We start from the raw sequence: 23,205 nt of genomic DNA on the forward strand, positions 1-23,205 counted from the left end.
CTGGTCAAGGGCATGTACCACGGTTGCAGGCTCCTCCTTGTCCAGGGCCCTGGAGGAGGTAACCAATCCATGTGTTTCTCTCACATCAATGTTTCTCTCTGTGTTTCCCTCTCTCTTCCACTCTCCCTAAAAGTCAATGGAAAAATATCCTAGGATGAGGATTAATAAAAAATAAAAATAAATAAAAGTTTGGATTTCATCTTGAAGATACTAGAAAGGACATAACCAGATTTCCTATGCACCAAGTGAAAGATGCCCTATACCAATTTGAAATATATTTATGTAAATGCAAATGAAGTCCACCCTCTTTGTTCACAAAAGAAGTAAATACATCATTTGCTTTTAAAACTTACTTCTGAATTCTAAATTTGTTGACCCAGTTAGGTAATTTAATTGTAACTAATTAAGACTGTTTTTATTCTCCATTTATAACAGTGCTTCCAATGCATATTAAGTATGGATTTCATTCTACAAATAGCACAGCTCTGTTTGTAAGCTTAAGTTTTTATCAAATTAATGCCATGGAGAAAATGTCTTAGCTCAGGAAAAGCTGTAAAAAAGTCAAATCCAGTCTCAAAAGTCTACTCAGCATATAGTGCATCAGTCCAGGCCATTATGATTTTACCCACACAGAATATAACTGTAACTCAAATGATTTTTACTGCTTGGGGTTTGTTCCACCTTAAAGTTTGTACTAAAGCTTATTGGGAAACTAGTTTGAAAGTAAAATTGTAACTCAGCCTTTGCAGAAGCTACAAGAAGTTGTGCATATTCTCTTTGTTTGGCACAGCATCCCATCATGTTGTAAAATTTTTGTTGTAGTGACAATATAATTGTATAAATACTATGGAAGCACTGAGTGTTTTGCCAGTGCTAGAATTTACACATCAAACCTAATGGAGAGCTCAACTGGTACTTTCAACAAACCTATGCTATAAAAGTATGTAAGCCACTGATGTGTGCCTAGGATTATCCAGCTGCTGGTTTCCTAATAGGGAAAATGAGAATTCGGTAGTCTGGGCAAAACTTGTTTAGGACCCTGAGCCAAACAAAGTGCCAGGGGCACTCCTTCATCATTAAGGTGGCTCTAGTTAAGGTGAGGTGGGCAACAGTCATCCAAGACCTCTCCAAGGCAGTTGACTTTCCAGAGTTGGCAAGTTTGCTGCTACACTCATTATTAACAAAGTTAATTTGTGGATACAGCTCTCCCAAAGATCAGCTGGACAGCTATTTTATGTCGTGATCTTGCATTGGTCAAAGGAACCTGAAAAAAGAAGCATAAAGAAGGTGGGCATGGACTGGACCTTGAACGGGGGGAATCCATTCTGTTAAAGGGGTTGGAGAGAGGCTCAGAGGCAAAGGTAGATTAGTGGCAACATGTATGTTGCATAAGGCAGTATGTAGCCTGGCTGATGCGTGGGATCATATAAGATGGCATTGATAAGTTGGGAGCTAAGGAAGAGACTAGCTTTTACATGAAACCACTTCCTTTGTTGCAGTGAGGTTCAAACCAATCATACAGGACCTCCTGCATTTTATTGATATCTACGTGCATAATCACAAGATTAGCTGGCAGGTGTTGCAGTCCTGAGGGCCTGGACAGCAGCCCAGCCTCACTGAGGAGATGAAGATGGCAGGGGCAGCCTTGCTGAGCTCCCAATGGTGGGGGGTGCACTGAAGAGCCACAGTATTGAGCATGAAACAGTACTCACAAACCACTGCTGAAACACTCAAGGCCTACAGACCAGGAGGAGATGGTCCTAACACTACCTTGGATATGGCAGCAGTCAGAGCAGAGCTCTCAAGTTAAAAAGAATTGTCTGTTTGATTATGGTGGAATTGAGAAAGGGCAAATGCAAAATCAAATATTTAAATAGGAAGGAGTCAGAAATGCAGAATGGAGACAGGTAAGTCAACCACCTGCTGATTTGTCATATTGTCACCATAAGCACAGTGTTTTTCCTGGGCTTTAAATTATTCCATTTTCTTGTTAATTCTCTCTGTTATCCTCTTAATATAGGAACAAGAGACTATCATATACACATATATAATTTACCTATGGCTATAAGGAAAGCATTTGGAGGAAGTCATTTAGTGCTCAAAGGAACCAAAAGAATATTTTTACTCTATTACTAGCATAGCATTTAAAAAACAAAAGTTGACTCTAAATCAAATGCTCCTGTATAACATTGAATAAATGCTTCATTAGCTACAAATGATGTAGAAACTCCTTGGACTTGTTCATTTGAGAAGTCAGGCATCCAGTTTTGTCATCTTAAAGTCTAACTCTGAGCCTTGTCCTTATGAACAAACAACCAGGAGTAGTTGTCCTGACTTGCCATGCAGTTATATCTCCACTACATTTGAAAATATTCCCCATCTGTTCTCTGGTTCAGATTTATAATTTTATCACTGTTCAAAAGATAATGACCATACTGTCCTTGACATAGTCGATATAATAAGTAAAAACTGCTGCTGAAATTTACATTTTCATAGCTAGAATTTGTTCACACAAAATTTTGTCTCAGAGTTACATATAGGTTCTAATTACAGCTCTAGTTAAAGCTATGTTTGCTAAGCAATCTTTATAAACATTAACACCCCATTGCCATGAAAGAGTCCTATAGCAATCAACTGTCCTCTCACATCACAACATATTATGAAAAGCAAAAGATGTTAGATTCTTTTGTTTTGACAGATCCCTTTTGTTTGAATTTTTGCAGTTTCTCTAATGAAAAGTAACTTTTAAAAAGAAAGGCTGATTTGCTGTTCTTGAATCCATTCATCTGGAATATGCCAAAGCACAGGAAATCATTCAATGCTTTGGCATTTCTCCTGATTGGATTTCAGTCATGATGGACCACATTAAAAATTTGACACTGAGCAAGGGAATGAAGATAAGATGTGTAATTAGAGTAAATAGAAAATTATATTAAGAGCTCTAGCTTTCTACAGTTTCCTTGCTTCCTTCCACCTGTATACAACAGAAGTACCAACCTGATATACACCAACTTATAGTCATTTCACAATGTTAAATATAGCTTACTGAGCCCTTCACGTCAACCAGGTACCATTTGGGGTGTGTATTATTTCAGTTAGTGCTCACAATAACATTATGAAAAGTTCTTGACAGATATGGTGGTGAAACTTGGAAAAGTTAAATAATTAACTTTTACGGTCACCTAACTAAAACGTGGTATTGCCTGAATTTGAACTGAGACCTATTTGACTCTAAAACCCATGATCTTACCCACTCGTCTGTCTCAGTCATACTTTATATCTTCCTGTTAGTGAGTTGCATAAAAAAAATTGTATTCTGTGGTTCTCAGACTTTCTAAAAAGATCAACAAGTCCTCCCATAAATTCTAATTCCTGGTATAATAATTATTGGCATAAGGCTAACAGAAACCTAGCATAAGCAACTAAAGAAAGATACAATCTCAAATAAAGCAATTTAGACCTTCAAAAGACTATGCAGTGAGAAAATAGAATGATTATTCTAATTCTGAATGCGATAGAAAGAGATCCACTGTTGAAGGTCACTGACAAAGGACCTCCTTACACCTATCTGGAAGCCTCACAGTTATCCATCCACATCAACTACATATATGCCTGAAGCCAAGGTTTTCACTTTAAGGTTTCCACAAACAAATTATTGCATTTCTAAGGAAAAATAATTCTGGGCTAATTTTAAAATGAACAATGTGAATTGCTCAATTTTTCCATTTTCTTCTAAAATGAAAACTTGGAATATGATAGACTCCATGGATGTGCTTCCTACAGTAACCATTTTAAGCATATAAAACAGATCTAAGAACATAGATTTTTTTTTCTTATCTGTGTTTAGTAATGCTACGAAATTCTCTTAAAGACTGCCTTAGTTTGGCATCTACCTTTAGCATGCCAGCTGCATAACTGGTGGGGGTCCATTTCCTTTTGTACTTTACAGACATTGAAACCATGTGCAGGGCATCTTTCCCCAGGAGACATTTTTTTCAGAGTTTACGCTGCCAAACAGGCATTAAGCTACTCTAAATTCCTGACAAGTATGTAACCTTACAGGTACACAGTAGTGCATTTAAACATTCAGGAGAACTTTCTGTTCATCTCACTCTGCTAACGGAGCCATTTTATCCTGTCCAGAAAAAATGAGTCCATTTTAGGCCCTTTATTGAGTCTATAGATTAGAGAGACAAGTCACTGCTGAAAAATGAAAAAGAGAAGAAGATACAGAGACCTATGATCATGGTCCCCACAGAAGCAAGAGCGTGTATTCATGTTTCTTCAGATTTAACATTTTAAGTTAGGGGAAGAGAGAAGAGCCAAAGAATGAATAGTTTCTACAACAGCAACCAGGAATTCAGCAGAGTGAGTTTTAATTTCAGATTCTTAAGCTAAGGGAAATCTTTGAGTATATATAGTTAAATTTGTTTTTGCCTCCAATGAAAATGTAAGGTAAAATGCCCACAAACTCATTTAAAAGTCCAAAGACCATTTTATATGCTAGCTTAAGAAATCTTTAGAATTGAAACCCTCATAGGGCCCATAATTTTACTAAACAGAATCTTATTTTGTCCCCTATTGCCTTTAGGTACTTAAACTAACACTTAGGTATTTTTTGAATGCTCTGGCTTTACAACACTGAAAGTGTTTTAACACAGAAAGGGGGTGGAGGGGACCTTACAGCTTATGTGTTTCAAGCACAATTTATCAGCAAATTAAATTCAAGTACGCATGACAATCCATGAATAACTTAGGAAAAATGGTTACTATAGTATCAATTTGGAATAAAACCTTACTTGGCTTAATGTTATAGTAAAGATTTGGGCACAAGTTGATAGTTGTTCACATTTGATATTTTGATCATTGAATAATCTTAAGCCTTAATATGTTAAAGGCTGCAGAGTCTTTCTTCATGAAATTTTCTTAAAACAGAACAAGGAATAATAAGTCTAGGATTTTTGTTTAATTTTTTAAGGTTGCTAATCAATTGACTATTTTTAATTGAATTTATGGGGTAACATTAGTTAATAAAATTATATAGGTTTCAGGTGTACAGCTCTATAATATATCATCTGTATGCTGTATTTTGTGTTTACCATCCCAAGTCAAATCTCCATTTATGCCCTCCTTACCCTCTTCAGCCTCCCCCACCCCCTTTCCCTCTGGTAATCACCATACTATTGTCTGTGTCTATGATGTTGGGGTTTTTTATTTTTTTCTTGTTGATTTTTAGAGAGGAGGGGGAGGGGAGAGAGAGAAACATTGGTGTGAGAGCAAAATATTGATCGGCTGCCTCCTGCACACCCTTTACCATAAATCAAGCCCAAAACCCAGGCATGTGCCCTGACCAGGAATTGAACCAGCAACCTTTTGATGCATGAGATGATGCCCAACCAACTGAGCCACACTGGCCAGGGCATGTGTCTATGGATTTTTGTTTTGGTTTTGCTTAATCTTTTCACCTTTTCACCCAGCCTCCCAATCCCCCTTCCCTCTGACAGCTGTCAGTCTGTTCTCTGTATCTATGAGGCTGTTTCTATTTTGTTTGTTAGTTTATTTTGCTCATGAGATTCCACATATAAGTGAAATCATATGGTATCTGTCTTCCTCTGACTAGTTTATCTCACTTAGCATAATACTAGCCAGGTCCATCCATGATGTCACAAAGGGTAAGATTTCCTTCTTTTCACATTTGAGTAGTATTCCACAGCTCTTTTATCCACTCATATTGGTAGGGTAGCATTATGTAGTAGTTGTCCTGTGGGACCCATTGGAGCAGTTTCCTGCATCACCTGAGCTGGGTTCTTTGTGGGGGTTATGTAAGCCTTCTTGTCATAATTGAGTCTTGATTTTTATTGGCCCATTCATGCATGGAGTCCACCCTCAGGCTGGCTGACTGTGAGGGTCAATGCTCACAATCAGCCAAGTTTAGCTGGGTGCTTGCACACAGTGTATGAGCTGCTGCTGACCACACAAAGTGAAATTCAACTCAGCAGGTTCTGGTGTTGCCAAGATCAGCCTTTGGATATGCCACTTGTGAAGCTAATTGGAACCTGCTCTCATGTTGTCTGAAGATGGCCACTGGGTGTGTTGGTACTGGGCCTCTTGGGAGGGACTTCGGTGCAGGCTACTGTCAGTCGCTGCTTGTGACTGACCCTCAGCAAACTGTTTGGAGCTACAAAGTAATCCACTGTGGCTGCCTCTGCTGGACCTGAGTGCTGGAGAATCAAGGCTGCCTTTTACCAGCATCGGGCCCAGGGGCAGGTCAGCAAAAGTCCCAAGGTACCTTGAGATCCACCTCTGCCTACTGGCTGCCTAGCCTCTGGCAAGTTGCATGAGGTAGGTTTTCAGTGAGTGCCAGGTAAGGGTAAGTTGTGTTCACCAGATTTATACAGGTTCAAACTTGGTGCCAGTGCTGGGTTTGAGGCCACCCAGCAAATGTCACAGGGTATACCAAGTCTAGCTGCCACCCTCTGGGTGCTCACACACCTTTATGGTGGAGTGGGGTCTCAGGGAGTTGTTAAGGTGAGGCCAGCAGACTTTATCAAGCCCCAAAAGACCAAAATTTGGCTATGTGGAGGAAGGGCTTTGCACCAGTCAGGCATGTGAGGGGAAAAATGTCCCCCGTTCTAGAGCCACACAATTCACTCTATCCCAGATTCTGCCCAAAGCTTGATCTCAGCAAGGCAAGGTCACCATGAATCAGGAGGGTGGGGCTTGTGGGTCTCTCTTGAGGGGGAGGTGCTGGTCAGGCTTGGGGGAAGATGAAGGAAGTGGCCCTCACTCCAGAGCCACACAATTCAGTCACTGACACTTCCTGAGTCTGCCCAGACCTCTATACCTTGGCCCAGGCAGCTGATTCCTCAGCAGGGTGTAAGCTCCATAAGGTGGGGCAACAGGTGATCCAGAGAGTGGGGCTATTGCATTCCCCAGGTAGATGCCCAATGGAGGGGAGTGCTCCACCCAAGAAAGATGTCTGCAGCATAGGAAAATGACTATCCTGTTCACTTTCCCTTCAGATGTCTCCCCAGAGCCACAAACCCTAGTCTCTCGTGCAACTCTAGTCTGCTCCACCCTCCCTCCACCAGAGCCCAGGCTGACTGGCTGCAAATGAGATTTTGTGCATTGGCCCTAACAGACCCCTGTCTCTTCCTGGCAGACAGAATCCCCATTGATTTTCACAGCCAGATATTATGTGAGTGCCTTTTCCCAACTCTGGTGCTCTGGCTGGGGAGCTCAGCTTGGGGGTGAGACCCCACGCTTCTAAGGGGGAACTTTGCAGCTGAGATAGCGCTCTAGAACCTCAGTCACTGCCCATGGGAACGGGGCCAGCCCTTTTCACATCTCCACACTTCCTATCAACCTCAATGTGGCTTCTTCTGTAAATCCTTGGTTATAAGATTTCTCTTTCGCTAATCTTCAATTGGTTATTCAGTGATTGTTCTACATTTTAATTGTAATTCCAGTTTGGTCCTGGGAAGAGATGAGTGTAAGTAACATCCACCAACTCCACTGCCATCTTGGATCCACCAAGTTTAGGATTTTTTTTTTAGAAAGAGAGGGAGAGACATCAATGTGAGAAAAAAAACATTGATCTGTTGCCTCCTGTACATGCCCTGATTGAGGATCAAGCCCACAGCCTACTTATGTGCACTGACCAGGAATCGAACCCACAACATTTTGGTATACGGGACAACACTCCAACCAACTGAGCTACCCAGCCAAGGCTAGGATTTCTTAATTGCTTCCTTGTTTAAGGAAGAGGGAAAGAATAAAAAAAAATCACTTAAGATGAGATCTTTCCTTGCTATACTTTATCATCAAGTAAGTTTTTCAGATGTTAGAAGATAAATTGTAAAAGTAATCTCTACAACTGTACAAAGAAATACATGTGTGTATGTACCACATGTCTAAGAAGAAGTCTCAAATTTTCATTTTCTTTAAGCCATAAGTGGTTTTGAAGTATATGTCTTCTTTTCCAAAATAAGGGGATTTTTCTAGTTTTGTTGTTGCTGCTGTTGTTTCTACCTTTTTTAAACTTACCATTTACCAGTTTATGATAAAAGAATATGACAAAGGATACAAATGAACATCCAGCTAGAAGGGTTGCATAGGGCAAGGTATCCAGGCCTGGCTGAAGGATTCTCATGACCTCTCTGGGTGCACCATCTTTCCATGTTGTTGTTCCTATCTAATTCACATTGTAGTTAGAGAATAAAAACTGTATGTTGCAATTTCTGAAATTATTTAAACTTGTCTTAAGGCCAGCATATAGCCTTTTTGTTTGTTTTCTCAATACTTGAAAAGGTTATGTATGCTGTACAGTGTTCTATATGTCAATTATTTCAAAAATTTTAATCATGTTATTTATATTTTCTAGTCATTTCTGAAAATGTATGCTTATTCTTTTAGTTACTGAAAGAAGTATGTTGCATCTCTTACTGCGATTGTGTGTATCCATTATTCCCTTTAGTTTCATCCACTTTTATTTTATCTATATTGGATCCAGGTGATTAAGTTTAGTTAAATTTATAATTTCCATATTTTCCTGGTGAACTAAAACTTTTATCATTACATAGTGTTACTTTTTATTCTCTAGTAATATATCTCTTAAAGTCAACTTTGTCTTATATTAATACTGCAAAGCCAACTTTCTTTTGGTTAATGTTTGCATGGTATGTTTTTTATCTTTTTTCTTTAACCTATCTCTGTTATTATATTTAAATTTTGTCTCTTGAAACAGCTTATGTAGGCTGTGTGTTTTTAATCAACCTGAGAATTTGGGGCGGGGGGGTTTAGTAAGAGCTTTTAACCCACATACTAGTACATATAATGTACCTAGTGATATAGTTAGGTTTAAACTACCATTTTAGTATTTGCTTTCTATGCATTCAGCACATTTTAGTTTCTCTTTTTTTTCCTTTCTTGCCTTCTCTCTAAAATGATAGAATATCTTGCATTATTCTATTTTCCCTTGAATTAGCTTTGTAGTTTCATACTTTTTATTATTATTACTTCTTTAGTGTTTTCCCTGGGGGTTACTTTCACTTGCATCCTTAACTTATCAAAGTCTAAAATAAATTAGTAGTTTTAGCTCTTTCTAGAGGTGTAAGGACCTTAAACTGCTTAAACTACATTTACCCTCCTGCCAATCTATATGCTCTTATTCTCTGTATTTTCATTCTATACATTTGATAAATTCCCAGAGACCCTACTATTATTGTTTTATGTATTCAGCATTCATTTAGATTGATCTACATATTTATGCTCTCATTGCTTTTCATTGTGCTGAAATTTTAAATCAAAAAGAGAAAAGTAAAAGGTATTTAGTGGAAATTTGGTGAGTCACCCTCCTCCCCCTTCTTTCCACCTCTCTGCTCCATTTGGAATTCAGAAAAACATAAGGGCCCTGAGGCATATGGGAAAACATTGTACAGAAACATCATAGGTAAGATGTAATGAAATGGGAAGAAAAATACACACAAGAAAAGTAACATGCTCTAAGAGTAAGAGGCACAAAGATATACTTTATTTCAAAGCCTTAGGCAGTTAATGATTTAGAGAATTATTGCCAAGTTACACTCAGCAAATTTAGTAGTATGCCTCAATTTAGTGAGCACAAAAGCTGTTTATTGTTGAGCGAACAACAACTGTAATGTAATTGGTCTCATACATTTAGGAGGTCACCAAGCCATGCTTGTTGTAATTGGCACTGCCATAGCCAGGGGCTTATGTGACCTCAAGTGATGATTTGCCTGAAGGAGTAAGCCAGGAATGTGTGTACTTTGGGCTAGAGAGACTGACTAATCTGGCTGTAAGGACTCAGGAAAAGGGGCCAAAAATCAAATCACAGCACTTAGGCAGGCATGGTGGACTCAGTTGAATATAGTCAGTCTTCATTCAGTTCATCACTTTTCAGGGATTTGAGATGGAGCTGGGGATGGGAAGGGGTGGGAGGGTCAATGTGAAGTGGTGGAGCACCAGGAAAAGACAATTAAAATGTCAGTACATAGGCATCCCTTAATAAGTTGGGGTCCTAATTCCTCCAAAGGCCACGTCCACAGCTTGTATGAGATGGGCTCATACTTTCACACAGAGGTTTTTAATTCCTGGTACTAAGCCACCCTGGAACAAAGACTGATGGTGCTATTTGTTACAAAATACAGTTTTACCTCCAAATACTAAGACCATCTTTTCCCAAACATTTGCTTGATGGATAATTAAGTTTAAGAATAAAAAAGGAAGGTTAGCTGGGTATGACATTTACAGAGATGCCAGAGAACATCACCGACAATTAACAATTATTTATTCATAGAAAATGTCTTTTCTTTAAGATTTTGAAAGCAATGAGCTTCATTTTGCAGTGTGCAAAAAGACCTGAAGAATAAAAATTAAGTCTTTGTTTCCTTGCTCGTTCTCCTGCTTTGCCTGTGATTGATTGGTTCATTTGTGTGACGTAGAATATAGATGAGTCATGAGTTGAGTGTTCATATGCATCGGTTGGTTTTCTCCTCCACAATCACAAACCCTATATCTACCCTCAATCATTCTGTACATGAACACCACTACCTATAGAGGATACTAGGTAGGAGAGGGTTGATTTGTAGTGCAAATCCATCATCATTGCTGGAAAAAGCAACTCCAAGTACATGTAGCATTTTTCCATATGAGAACAGCATATTTCAAGGTCCTGATAGAACACAGTGCAATGCCAAGGACACTTGACTCACTTTCTAAAACAAAAACATGAACTATCAGGGAGACTGATATTTGTTGATTTTGGTGATATTTTTGTTTATCATTTAAAGCACACCAAATCATTAACAATCTTTTTTGCCAGAACAGATAAGAATCTAGAACTATAAATCTACTGCTGGCTATGGATGAAGACAGTCTTCTCTTGTTACTTAATATCAGTATTTATTTTCTCCACTAGAACTGCTTAGCTTGGGTGAATTCTGGTTGATAATTTCAGAAGGGTGAAAAGCTAACTAGAACTGGGCATTTGGCCCAGATAAATCTGATTCCAGTACTATGAAAGAAGCAGCAAGAGAAATAGAAAGTCTTTGACAGAAATTGTTGATAATTGGCTAAAGAGTGGGGAGGGAAACAGAAGACTTGGAGAGCTATGAATGTTATTCTAACATAGAAGAAAGACGCAAGGGAGGAACCAATGTGCTACAGATTAACAACCCTCTCTTTAATTCTAAGAAAAAGTAAATATGTATAACTACAATAAAACTTCTATTTAAAACTCTTAGAAATAAGTTTTTCTGGAGACCTAAAATACAGAGGCAAAATGGAAATTTTGGGTTTGAATTCCTGCTCTGTGTGACCTTGGGCAGGTTACCTCACCAATCTACATTTCAGTGACATCCTCCTGCCTCACCCATAAATTGTGGATGAGGTAACCACTTATTCCACAGGGCTCTTATTAGGATTAAGTCAGAGGTCTGTAGATCTGATTTCCTAATCAAATAATAGGTGTTTAGATATTGCTAAACATTTATCAATTTTTATACCATTTAATTTTAGAATTTTAACAAGTTTGTATAGGAAGTTATATAAAATATTAGACATCTTCTTAATCATATTTCAATCAACACAATATTCTCAGTTTTTTGTTATCAATAGCCATTAATGAATGAGGCAGCAGTAAAACAGCAATGCCCTCAGCTCTTATTGAGATAGTTCCTACCTTCAAGGACTATATTGAAAAATAGGATGAATACCCCAAATAACTATAAGATCTTCACCCAATGAGTCCCTTTTACTTAAAGGTTTCATAAAGTATGTAGAAAGAGTACTTTCCTGGGAACTAATTTATTGACCTGTCACTTGAAAGGATTAGGACCAATCACTCTGAGCCAGATAGGTATCTATCTAAATCATTAAAAATGTGAAGAAAAAAGAGAAGAAAATAGAAAGAAAAGAAAGGAGCCAGAAGTAACTCCGCCTTACAGCAAGCATGAATGCTTGACCTTTTCCCCCCTACTTTACTTGTATTATGAGATTAGATCAGCATGATTGTGGAAAATATAACAAAGTTTTAAGTCACAGGTCAAGAATTAGCAACTTGAATGTAACCATTACCTTTTCTTTAACCACAGATGTTCAAGGGACAGCACCAACAAATAAATATTTCCAAAGCATGCACAGTGCCCACACAGAACTAGTAAAGATATGGTTATTTTACCCTCAGGTTTACAGTCTGGATAAAAAATACATATTTTTTGAATATTCTGAACATTTTTTTAAAAATCTGTGAACTATCATTAGGGATAGACAGCCTCTTTTACAGATGGAGAAGCAGAAAGAAAAAGAATTGATATTGATACCATGGCCCTGGATCACATAAGCAGTGACAGAGTCAAAATAATTTCAATCCCCTTCCTCCTATTTTAGTGCATTCTCATTACTGGGTGACGGTAGCTTATTCCAAAGTAGTTCTGAATTATTCCTTAAACCTAAAGCAGCAAAAATTAGAAGTCTAATTGGTAATCTACAGCATTTAAGATACAGCAAAGTTTTGTCCATGAAACACACTAAGTGACTTCATGTCGTGGTAAGTTATCAAATTGTGGAAAGAACATTGCAGAAATTAAAATGTTACATAAGAGAAAAAAAGCAGCATGAGTCAGGGGTTTGGGAAATATGAATCAGACTAAAGGAAAAGAGCCAAAAACATAGAGAATGAGGGCCTAAGCAGGGACTTCATGGACACCACAAAGACATGGACATAGTTACCTCCATTAACTTTGAGAGAAAACTAAATATGCAATTGCATAGACTGGGGGTCAGTATGGTAAAGAGGCTAGGAGTGTGAGCTGAGCAAAGATCAGACTATTATTTAAAGCAATGATGGTGCCAAAGTCAGCAAGAGAAGGACCTGCAATACTATAAATCACTAGGAGGGAGAACGTGGGCACATTTTTGAAAAATGAGGGAATCACCAAATATTGCCATTAGCTATTCTTAATGCATTAGGATGATGAAATGTGAGTTGATTTATGTGTTGTGATATTTTAGGAAGCACACTATTATTTTGTTCTTTGGTGATGTTTACATTAGGCTATGTCTACATGAGCTGTTCCTTGTGGTGTTCAATTCAAACTCTAATCCCACCTTTAAGGTCCTGAATTTTGCTCGCGACTTGAACTACCATTTTTTTTTCTTTTTTAGATTCTTTGTTGTTTAAAGCAAGCATGTCAAACATGCGGCCCGCCAGCTGCGAGTTTGACATGCTTGGTTTAAAGTATTACATATGAATCCTTTTTCCCCCATTGGTACATCTACACAATGGAATACTACACTGCTGTAAAGAAAGAAAGAGCTCTTGAACTACCATTTTATGAGCGCCTTCAACTAGGCACTTCACCAGACTCCCCACAGGCAGCCCCTCCAGCCATGCTGACTCCAGCTCTCAGCCATTCTCATGCAAACCACTTTTGTCTTGTCAGTGTTTTCTAATGTGACCTGCCTTCTGCCTAGAAATAGCCTCCTATTTCTGTCAATTCCATGTACCTCACCTTCTTCAAAATGCCGCTCAAAACTCATCTCTTCCGGCAAACCTTCCGTAGCCATCCTCATCTGATGCTGCCTTATTCCTCATAGCTTCTGCACTTCTCAATCCCCTTGCTCTACATCCTTTTCCATTTGCTGACATCGTGCTGGTTCTGTTGTTTTTCTCACAACTTGCCTGTTAACCTATCTTGTAAATGTTTAGTTCCATGATATAAAATACTGGTCCTACTTTCCTTAAACTCTAGACCTCAGTTTTCAGCAATCATGATTCAATCATCCATGTTTAAACAAATATTTATTGAAAACCCACCATGCTTCATGCATTCCACTAGGCACTAGAAATACAGAGAGACAGAAACACATAGACCCTATTCTCAAAGGGCATGGGTCCAGGGAATGTGTTAACTGATGGCCTAAGAACTTAGTGAGCTTAACTGTCAAGGATAAATTATAGTTTAAAAACAAAGCAAAAACTCCTCTCCCCAGAATACTTCTTAAGTTATCAGGAAAATCATGACTGACCTGAGTAATCTACTTATATAAAAACCCTGGTCTAACATCATGGCCAGAACTGCGACCAACCAGAAGGAAGTCATCCTGCCGGGGTCGTCTTGGAAATGGCTGCGCCCTCCCCCAGCTGTTTCCTGGAGGGTGAGGTTTCAGGCAGGAACCTGCCCTCGGAGCAGAGTGTGGAAGTGAAATGATTTGTAATGGATCTATTATTGAAGCTACCTTTGGAAATACTATATCTATAGATCAGTGGTTCTCAACCTTGGCTGCACATTAGAATCACCTGGGAATCTTTTTAAAATCCTGATTTCTAGGCCTCATCCTCCAGAAATTCTGTTTCTTTGATACTAATGTTGTGGCCCCACCCCATAACAAAGAAACAATTTCCGGGGGATGAGGCCCAGGAATCAGGATTTTAAAAAGATTCCCAGGTGATTCTAATGTGCAGCCAAGGTTGAGAACCACTGCTCTAGATAATATTAAAAATATATCTAAATGTGCAATTCTTTGTCCAAAAAATGAGCATGTTCAAAAATTAAATGAAGAAAATTTGGATATACTCAATGGAGATTTTCACACATATTTGAGTGATGATTCCATTGATTCCACAGATGATGCTAAAAAGGAAAATTTTCCCATCGAATTTCTTAATAGTATTACTCCTTCAGGAATGCCATGTCATAAATTAAAATTGAAAGTGGGTGCAATCATCATGCTATTGAGAAATCTCAATAGTAAATGGGGTCTTTGTAATGGTACCAGATTTATTATCAAAAGATTACGACCTAACATTATCGAAGCTGAAGTATTAACAGGATCTGCAGAGGGAGAGGTTGTACTGATTCCAAGAATTAATTGGTCCCCATCTGACACTGGCCTCCCATCTAAATTGATTCGACAACGGTTTCCCGTGATGCCAGCATTTGTGATGACTATTAATAAATCACAAGGACAAACTCTAGACAAATTAGGCATATTCCTGCCTGAACCCGTTTTCGCACATGGTCAGTTATATGTTGCTTTCTCTCGAGTTTGAAGAGCATGTGACGTTACAGTTAAAGTTCTAAATACTTCATCACAAAGGAAATTAGTCAAGCACTCTGAAAGTGTTTTCACTATTAATGTGGTGTACAGGGAGATATTAGAGTAAGTTTAATCACTTTATCAGTCATTGTTTGCATCACTGTTGTTTTTATATCATGTTTTTGTTGTTTTCAAATCATGGTTTTGTCGTTTTTATATCATGCCTCTGTTGTTGTTATATCCTTTTGTTACTGTTTATTTATTAATAAATTTATATATTACTTTCATATATATTTTACTAATTTCCTTTCATCTCTCACACTTCTATTATAGAGAAAGGGCAAATAGAAATATTAAAATATCTCTGCTAATTAATTCCCTTTTTAAAAAAATATATTTTATTGATTTTTTACAGAGAGGAAGGGAGGGGGATGGAGAATTAGAAACATCAATGAGAGAGAAACATCGATCAGCTGCCTCCTGCACACTCCCCACTGGGGATGTGCCCGCAACCAAGGTACATGCCCTTGAACAGAATCGAACCTGGGACCCTTGAGTCGGCAGGCCGATGCTCTATCCACTGAGCCAAACCAGTTAGGGCAATTAATTCCCTTTTAATGTGCACGAATTTTGTGCACTGGGTTACTAGTTTTCCTTATGAATACAATATTGCTTTTGCCACTACAGACATCCTCACCACAGAGGGCTTTCATAATCACACCTGGGGGAGGCAGATCTTCTAGTACATCTGCACAAGGATGGATATTCTGCTTTGGGTTTCTGACACCGATGTATATTTTAGTGATTTTCTTATACATTGAACTTTCTGACATCTAAGACAAATAGAAATGCAGACAGGTAGAAAAGAGAAGCATAAGAGAGTTTAACAATGTATAGAAATTCTTATATGACTTTGTATTTTCTTATATAACTTTCTAATATGGCTTATATGGTTTGTGAATATCATAACAATATTTCCAAGTACAATTTTAAAAATAATAAAATTGTTTTATTTAAATAAACCAATAAATTGGCAGTACAATTGAAGATAATTCAAAGAAATCCAGTCTCTCTCTCTCTCTCTCTCTCTCTCTCTCTCTCTCTCTCTCAGCATTAGATAACCTGATAAGAGCAAAGGAGAGGATAAATATTCTAAACTCGAGTCAGAGAAGCCATAAATGAAAATGTAGTCAGATCATGTACTAGCAGATGCAGCTCAAGGTGTATGATGAAGCATGCATTCAACTCTTTGGGAATAATGTCACAAAGGGAATTTCATACAGCTGCATTTTATCAAATTTCAGAAAGTTTCTCCTCTGAAAGAATTAAATTAAAAGTGAATCCATGTAAATATGTATTAAAAATATTAGTAGTCAATGTTAGGTGAGATGAGTCCTACTGCCTTTTTGTTTGTTTGATAGAGAAAGGAAAAAAATGGAGAGGAGGCAGTGGTATTTTACTTGTTTTTTGTTTGTTTGTTTTTATTAAATTACTTTAATGCACCCAATTTTTTATTAAATAACTAGAGGCCCAGTGCATGAAATCGCAGGAGACCCAGACCTGCTGTGCCGGCAGGACCCAGACCCCCGCCGCACTGCAAGACCCATCAATGCACCTCCTAGTGACCGGTTGTTTGGTCATTACGGCGTTATGGCCACTGGCCTTTTATAATATAGATCCTTCTCAGATGTAAATGGACCTGTCCTTAAGGAGAAGTAGGTCCATGGGGCACAGTTCTTATGTTTAAAATCTACTTAATGATATATTAATTCCACTAGAAATGTTACCCTATTTATCAAAGAGACAGAACTGACAAGAAAGTAGGAAAGAAATTGTAGGACATCAGAAGTATAATGGGGTGGAGGCAGTTTGCAGAGAGAAGACTTGGTCACTGGTGAGGCCTCCTTTAGAAAATGCAGCAGCCAGCCAGTCCTTGATCTTCTGCCAGCATGTACTGAGGAAACCTGCCACAACTGAATATCACATTGCAGTATCTCTCAGGGCTGTTATCACTGTAAATGCTGTCAAATGTTCTTGACATAAAACAATAGGAATTCTGTTGTCATTACTGCATTAGCAAGTCATAAAGCTCTGAAGAAACCTCAGTAGAAATGTTTTCATCACGTGCATATGAGAAAATAATAAAATACACAAAAAAGAACAGATAATTTCAAAGCAAGATTGCTGCACTTTTGCATAGTACCCAAAAAGGATAGTGATTTGAAAATAATAATAATAAATTTCAAAATAAAAATAAAAAATAATAACAAAAATAAATTCACCAAAACTTAAAAACCAGGTTCAAAGAACTATGTAAGTAGATGCTTTAGTAGATTATTATCCAATAACAGCCATATATCCCTCGAGTATTTTTCATCTCCCCTCCCTCATTCTTTTGGAATCTCCCGTATCATCATTTCCACACCCAGCTAATTTAAGCCCATATCTGAGGACAACCCACCCTCTTATAACCAGAACTTCCTACATTATTACACTGGGTACTGTAAGTGCAGTAAATCTCCTTGGAAATATTAGAAAGATGAATTGGCAACATTCTGAGCTTCTTAAAGGGAAGGGCAGGAATTGAAGAATAAATTCTAACCAATGGCTCATTTTTTTTTATTATTGATTCTTAGCCCAAAGCACCACCCTGGGTCTACCACAGTGATGTTCTAAGACCCAAGCTTGTTGCAGTTTTTATACTAAATTTGTCATCAAGGAATTATAAGGCTATATTTTTTGGAATGATACTTAGAGTCTTAACTTGTTAAAAGATGCCAAAATCACATTTATATTATGTACACACACAGATTCACATCACATTTTGGTCCCACAGAAATTTATTGTTACATGTTTATTATATTATGACTGAGCATTTTTTACTTTTCTAAAACTTTAACCTACCTATTACTTAAGTCACCTTTACTATATTGTTCCAGAACTGAAATGTTTGGGGAAAATGTGTATTTTACACTACACCAGCCAATCTCTCCTAAAGAAATATGACCAAATTAAATCCTTTCTTTCTAAAGTTTGAACACACACACACAAACAGCAACAGGGAATGCATAATATTAAAGTTTGATTTATACCCTTTTTATTTGGCAGATTTTTAGAGATTTGTCAATAGAAATTATTTCAAAGGCAGTATGTTGGGTGGAAAAACAGTATCATATAATTAATTTACATTTTAAAACACAAAACAATACTATATATTCTAATGGGTGCATAACTGTATACTAAAAGTATAAAAACATCTTGGGGAAGGATTCACGCCTACTCCAAGACAGTGGTAGGTGGGTGGGTAAAGGTATGAGGATGGAGTAAGGCTTTAGATATATCTGATATATTTCATTTCTTTTTTTAAAAAAATATAATTTTATTGATTTCAGAGAGGAAGGAAGAGGAGAAAGAGATAGAAACATCAATGATGAGAGAGAATCATTGATCGGCTGCCTCCTGCACACACACCCCTAGGGATCAAGCCCGCAACCCAGGCATGTGCCCTTGACCCGAATCGAACTTGGGACCCTTCAGTCCACAGGCCGACGCTCTATCCACCAAGCCAAACCGGCTAGGGCTGTTTCATTTCTTAACAAAATAAAGTGAGCTAAGGCAAGCAGAGCAAAATGTTAACATTTCTTAAATCTAAATGGTACACATTGGCATCTATGAAATTATTTTTTTATTCTATTGGGTTTAGAGAGAGGAAGGGAGAGAGAAGAACATTGATGTAAGAGAGAAATCAGTTGCCTCCCATAGACTCCCCAGGAATTGAACCTGCAACCTTGGTATGTGCCCTGACCAGGAATCAAAATCTGCCACCTTCTGGTGTACCGGACAACTCTCCAAGCAAGTGAGCCACCCGGCCAGGGCCCACATTATTTTCTGAACACTAAAAATAATTTATCATTTTAAACATTTCCAATATAACAATATTGCAGAGTAATATTTTAAGAATAAAGTAAAAACTCAGTTTATTTAGGAAAAGTATTATAACAATGCGGAGGAAATATTAACATCTTCACAACCTATTCAAACCCTTTCTATGTTGCGTGTCTTTAACAGATATAGATGAGTGCACTGCAGGGACACACAACTGTAGAGCCGACCAAGTGTGCATCAATTTACGTGGCTCTTTCGCCTGTCAGTGCCCTCCAGGCTATCAGAAGCGAGGAGAGCAGTGTGTGGGTAAGTACAACAGTGCAGTAAGCAAAATCCTGTCTTGAGCATCTTAATTGTTAAACCTCAGGCATTCAAAACAAAGCACTTGTATTTATTTGGAGAATGATAGCCAACAACTGTTTATCCTTTCATTGAATGCCAATCCATTTTCCACATTCACAAGAACGAACTAGCCTTGCAAGTTTAGCATATCCTGGCTATCAAAGTGTTGGTTATATGTTAGACTAAGCAAAAGCAGAAATTTGGAGTATGAATGAGACCATAAAAGCAACTGAGAAAATAATTTTAAATTATCTATTTGGGGACCATAGCACTTAAACACTGATGATACAGGCTTCATTCACTGGTTTCATAGTTTATAAGGCAGATGGTGAGGTTCAAACCCCATCATCACCCTTAACTCACATTGAGGACTTGGGTGAGTTACTGACATTCTCTATCTCACTTTTTCACTGTGTACTATAGAGATAATACTAGCCCCTGTTTCAGAAGCTCATGTGTGGGGGATGCTGAGAATAGTGCCTGGTCTTGGACTGAATAGCTGTGTGCTATCATTATTCAATGAGTTAACATACTAAACATTCTTCATGCTGCAGGTGCAGTGCTAGGAATGCAAAGCCAAGTGCAGCATGTACCTCTACTTGAGAGCTCTACTTGAGCTCCCCCCAGGCAGGGGCGGGTCTGGTTTGTGTTACTGCTGTCTTCTTAGTCCCTGAAGAGTGCTCACCACGGAGATGCCCTAGACATCTTTTTTGAAAACACAGTATGGGGAAGCCGACTGGCAAATAAGAGATAAACTAAAGTCTGGGCTTGTTTGTGAGGCATGAAACTCATTAATTGACCACCTCTGTCCATTGATTTGCATACCATCTCTTACCAGAAAAGTGAAGAGTCCGTATTTTCTCTTAGAAACAGAGGATCAGGACGTGGGGACTGACAACCAGTATCCATTTTCTCCAAAAAATGTGAGCTGTTGATGTCAAGATGTCAACACTGAGCTCCTCATGGGCCCCAGTGGAGTTCTGCCTGCCATGGGCTGCTCCTAGACGCTGGAGTTACTGCCCAGCCTCTGAGGAAGGCCCAGGGTTTGCAGTGACTGAAGTTGTGATTTAGAAGATTGTGTGGAAAACTTCACAGACACCAAAGTTTTGCCCACTGTTTTAGTCAGTAAAATAAACGATTAATAGTATAAAAAGTACAGAAAAAGAACTAACCCAAACTACTGTGGGAAGAACCAAAGAGAATGGAACATATGGTCATAGCTCTTTATGAGATGATAAGAGAGGAGACATTCTTAAATTCAATCTAATCATGTGGCATTTCTCCCACCCATAGAACCAATTCTACATTCCTAAACAGAGCATATAAGGTCTTCCTTAACCTGATCCTTGCCCAGCTCTGAACACCTCTCTCCCACAAAAAAAAAAAAAAAAAAAAAAAAAACCACTCCAACTTTACCCTACTACTTATAATTCCCCACAATACAATACATCACATAGAGTCACATTTTGGTGCCTTTACATAAGCTCTTTCAGCACCAGGAACATGCACTCCTGGAAAACTCCTATTTAACTCTCAAATCCCAGCTCAGTAATTTCCTCTGGGAAATTGTCCATGATCTACTCCAATATAATTAGTCACTCCCTCCTTTATACTATTATTTCTCAAATTTTGATGGATCCATTTTGTAAATTTTCTATCTGTTGCAGATTAATTTTTCTACAAACTACAGTAATGATGTGGTAACATCAAATTGCTATTCCTAAACAACTACTCTCATTTTCTATACTTATCTGTTACAGTCTGGTCCAAAGAGTCCATGGACCAGCAGTGGTCAGCAGGCCACACTTTGAGTAGCCCAGTGTTCCTTCTGTCCCTTATGCAACTTTCTATTTTTTATTTTATTCATGCAGTAATCTGTTTTCATGCCCACCTTCCAAAGTAAATAGGGATAGAACATATGTATGTTGATCATCATTATAAACCTGCAGCATTAAACACAATGCTAGCAAATAACAATGGTTTGATGAGTGTTTCCTGGTTGTAAAGACACACATCATTTATTCATCAAATATTTTTTGAGGGCTGACTGTGTGCCAGGAACTGTTCTTGGTGCTGGTACATCATGGTGAACAAACATATTGCACAGAATCACAGCCCCTGTAGAGCTATTAGAAAGTACCATTTATACAAATAGCTATTGAGACTAGCACCTGAGTATAATACTGGGTACTAGGAAGAACTATGATAAAATTGCTCTTACTTGGTATGATGTTTCCGTTCATTCAACTAATGTTTATTGAGTACCTACTATTGCCAGGCCCAGGTATTAAGCATATAGCAGTGAACAGACAAAAATACTTTATCACCACCTCAAGAGGAAGAGACAGGTCTTATCTGCCATGTATTATAGTGAGGGAGACAGACAAGAGGCAAATAAAAAAAATACACAATGTCAAGGCATGTCAAAGGCTGCAAAGAAATACAATAGATAATGCAGAAGAAGCTATTTTATATGGATGGTCATAGATGGTCTTCCTGAGGTGACATTTGAGACACCTAAATAATGATGGGGGAAACCATGTGCCTATCATTATCATTTGTTTCAATACTTAAGCTAAATCAAATAGATTTTTCAACTTATCAATAATAGCTCCATTTGTTTATACCTGTTTTGTGTAAGGAAGTTTTGCCTACATTATGTCATGTAATCCTTCCAACAGTTCTACCACAATGTTATACTATTTCTTACAGAGGAGGAAATTGGAGCTCAAGAGATTAACACCTAGCTAGTAATGGCCAGAAGACTCAAACTCAGATTACTCTGAGGCCACTTGAGCACAATGCCTTCCACACTATTTGTTGTTAAAGTACCAGAAGAGCTCAGCATAAATTTTTGGTTTTGCTTTTTTCTTACCATAAGATAGTATCACTACATAGTCTTAAATTGTGCATTCATAATTGTTATTTTAAATTACACATGCCATGTTGGAGTTGTCACAAAGTGTAGAGTCATGAGTCAATGAAATTTTATTATGCTTCTAAGATACTAATCCTACTCTGCAAGTTCTCAATTGAGCACTTTATAGTTGGAAATATTTATATGAGAAGGACACGGGCTGGAACGCTTCATCAATGTGTCAGAAGGGCACTTTTGGTTAGCACCATATTCCTTCCACCATGTTCTTTCATTTGATTCTCACAGAAACATCATAAGATACACATAGTAAGCATTACTATCCACATTTTACAAAAGAAAAACCAAGATACTGAACCTTTAAATGACTTCACCAAAGTCACCAACTAAACAGCAGTCTACCCCCTCTTTCTCTTCGTTTTATGTGCATCACTCGAGTCTTCGATAGTTCTTTTTTACTTCTGTCATTAGAAATAAGCTTTAGATCCTCAAAGTGATATATATATATATATATATATATATATATATATATATATATATATATGCTAGAGGCCCGGTGCACAAAAATTTGTGCACTCGGGGGGGAGAGGGGTGGCCCTCAGCCCGGCCTGTGCCCTCTCGCAGTCTGGGACCCCTCGGGAGATAACGACCTGCTGGCTTAGGCCCGCTCCCGGGTGGCAGAGGGCAGGCCCAAACCCTAGGTGCAGCCCCTGGTTGGGCTCAGAGCAGGGCTGATTGGGGAGTTGGGGCGCCGCCCCCTGTCATGCACAGAGCAGGGCAGATCGGGAGGTTGCGATGCCAACCCTAGTCACGCTCAGGGTAGGGCCGATTGGGGGGTTGGGGCACCGCCCCCTGTCACACTCAAGGCAGGGTCGATGGGGAGGTTGCGGCGCCACCCACTGTCACGCACAGAGCAGGGCCGACAGGGGGTTGAGGAGCTCCTCCCTGTCACACACAGAGCAGGGCCCATCAGGGGGTTGAGGAGCTCCTCCCTGTCACTCACAGAGCAGGGCCCATCAGGGGGTTGAGGGACTCCTCCCTGT

General features: G+C 38.5%; 1 protein-coding gene across 4 annotated transcripts in view; it reads left to right on the forward strand.

Annotated features, from left to right (window-relative positions):
• EFEMP1 (EGF containing fibulin extracellular matrix protein 1) overlaps positions 1–23,205 on the forward strand; it is a 66,431-nt gene that overhangs the window by 27,092 nt on the left and 16,134 nt on the right. For all 4 annotated transcript variants that reach the window (XM_006083317.3, XM_023746694.1, XM_006083316.3 and 1 more), the window contains exon 5: positions 19,129–19,251. In XM_006083317.3, coding sequence (XP_006083379.1) covers positions 19,129–19,251 — 123 coding nt within the window. The remainder of the gene's footprint in view (positions 1–19,128; positions 19,252–23,205) is intronic.

This window comes from Myotis lucifugus, unplaced genomic scaffold, assembly GCF_000147115.1.
Source record: "Myotis lucifugus unplaced genomic scaffold, Myoluc2.0 scaffold_6, whole genome shotgun sequence".
Classification (NCBI taxonomy): domain Eukaryota; kingdom Metazoa; phylum Chordata; class Mammalia; order Chiroptera; family Vespertilionidae; genus Myotis; species Myotis lucifugus.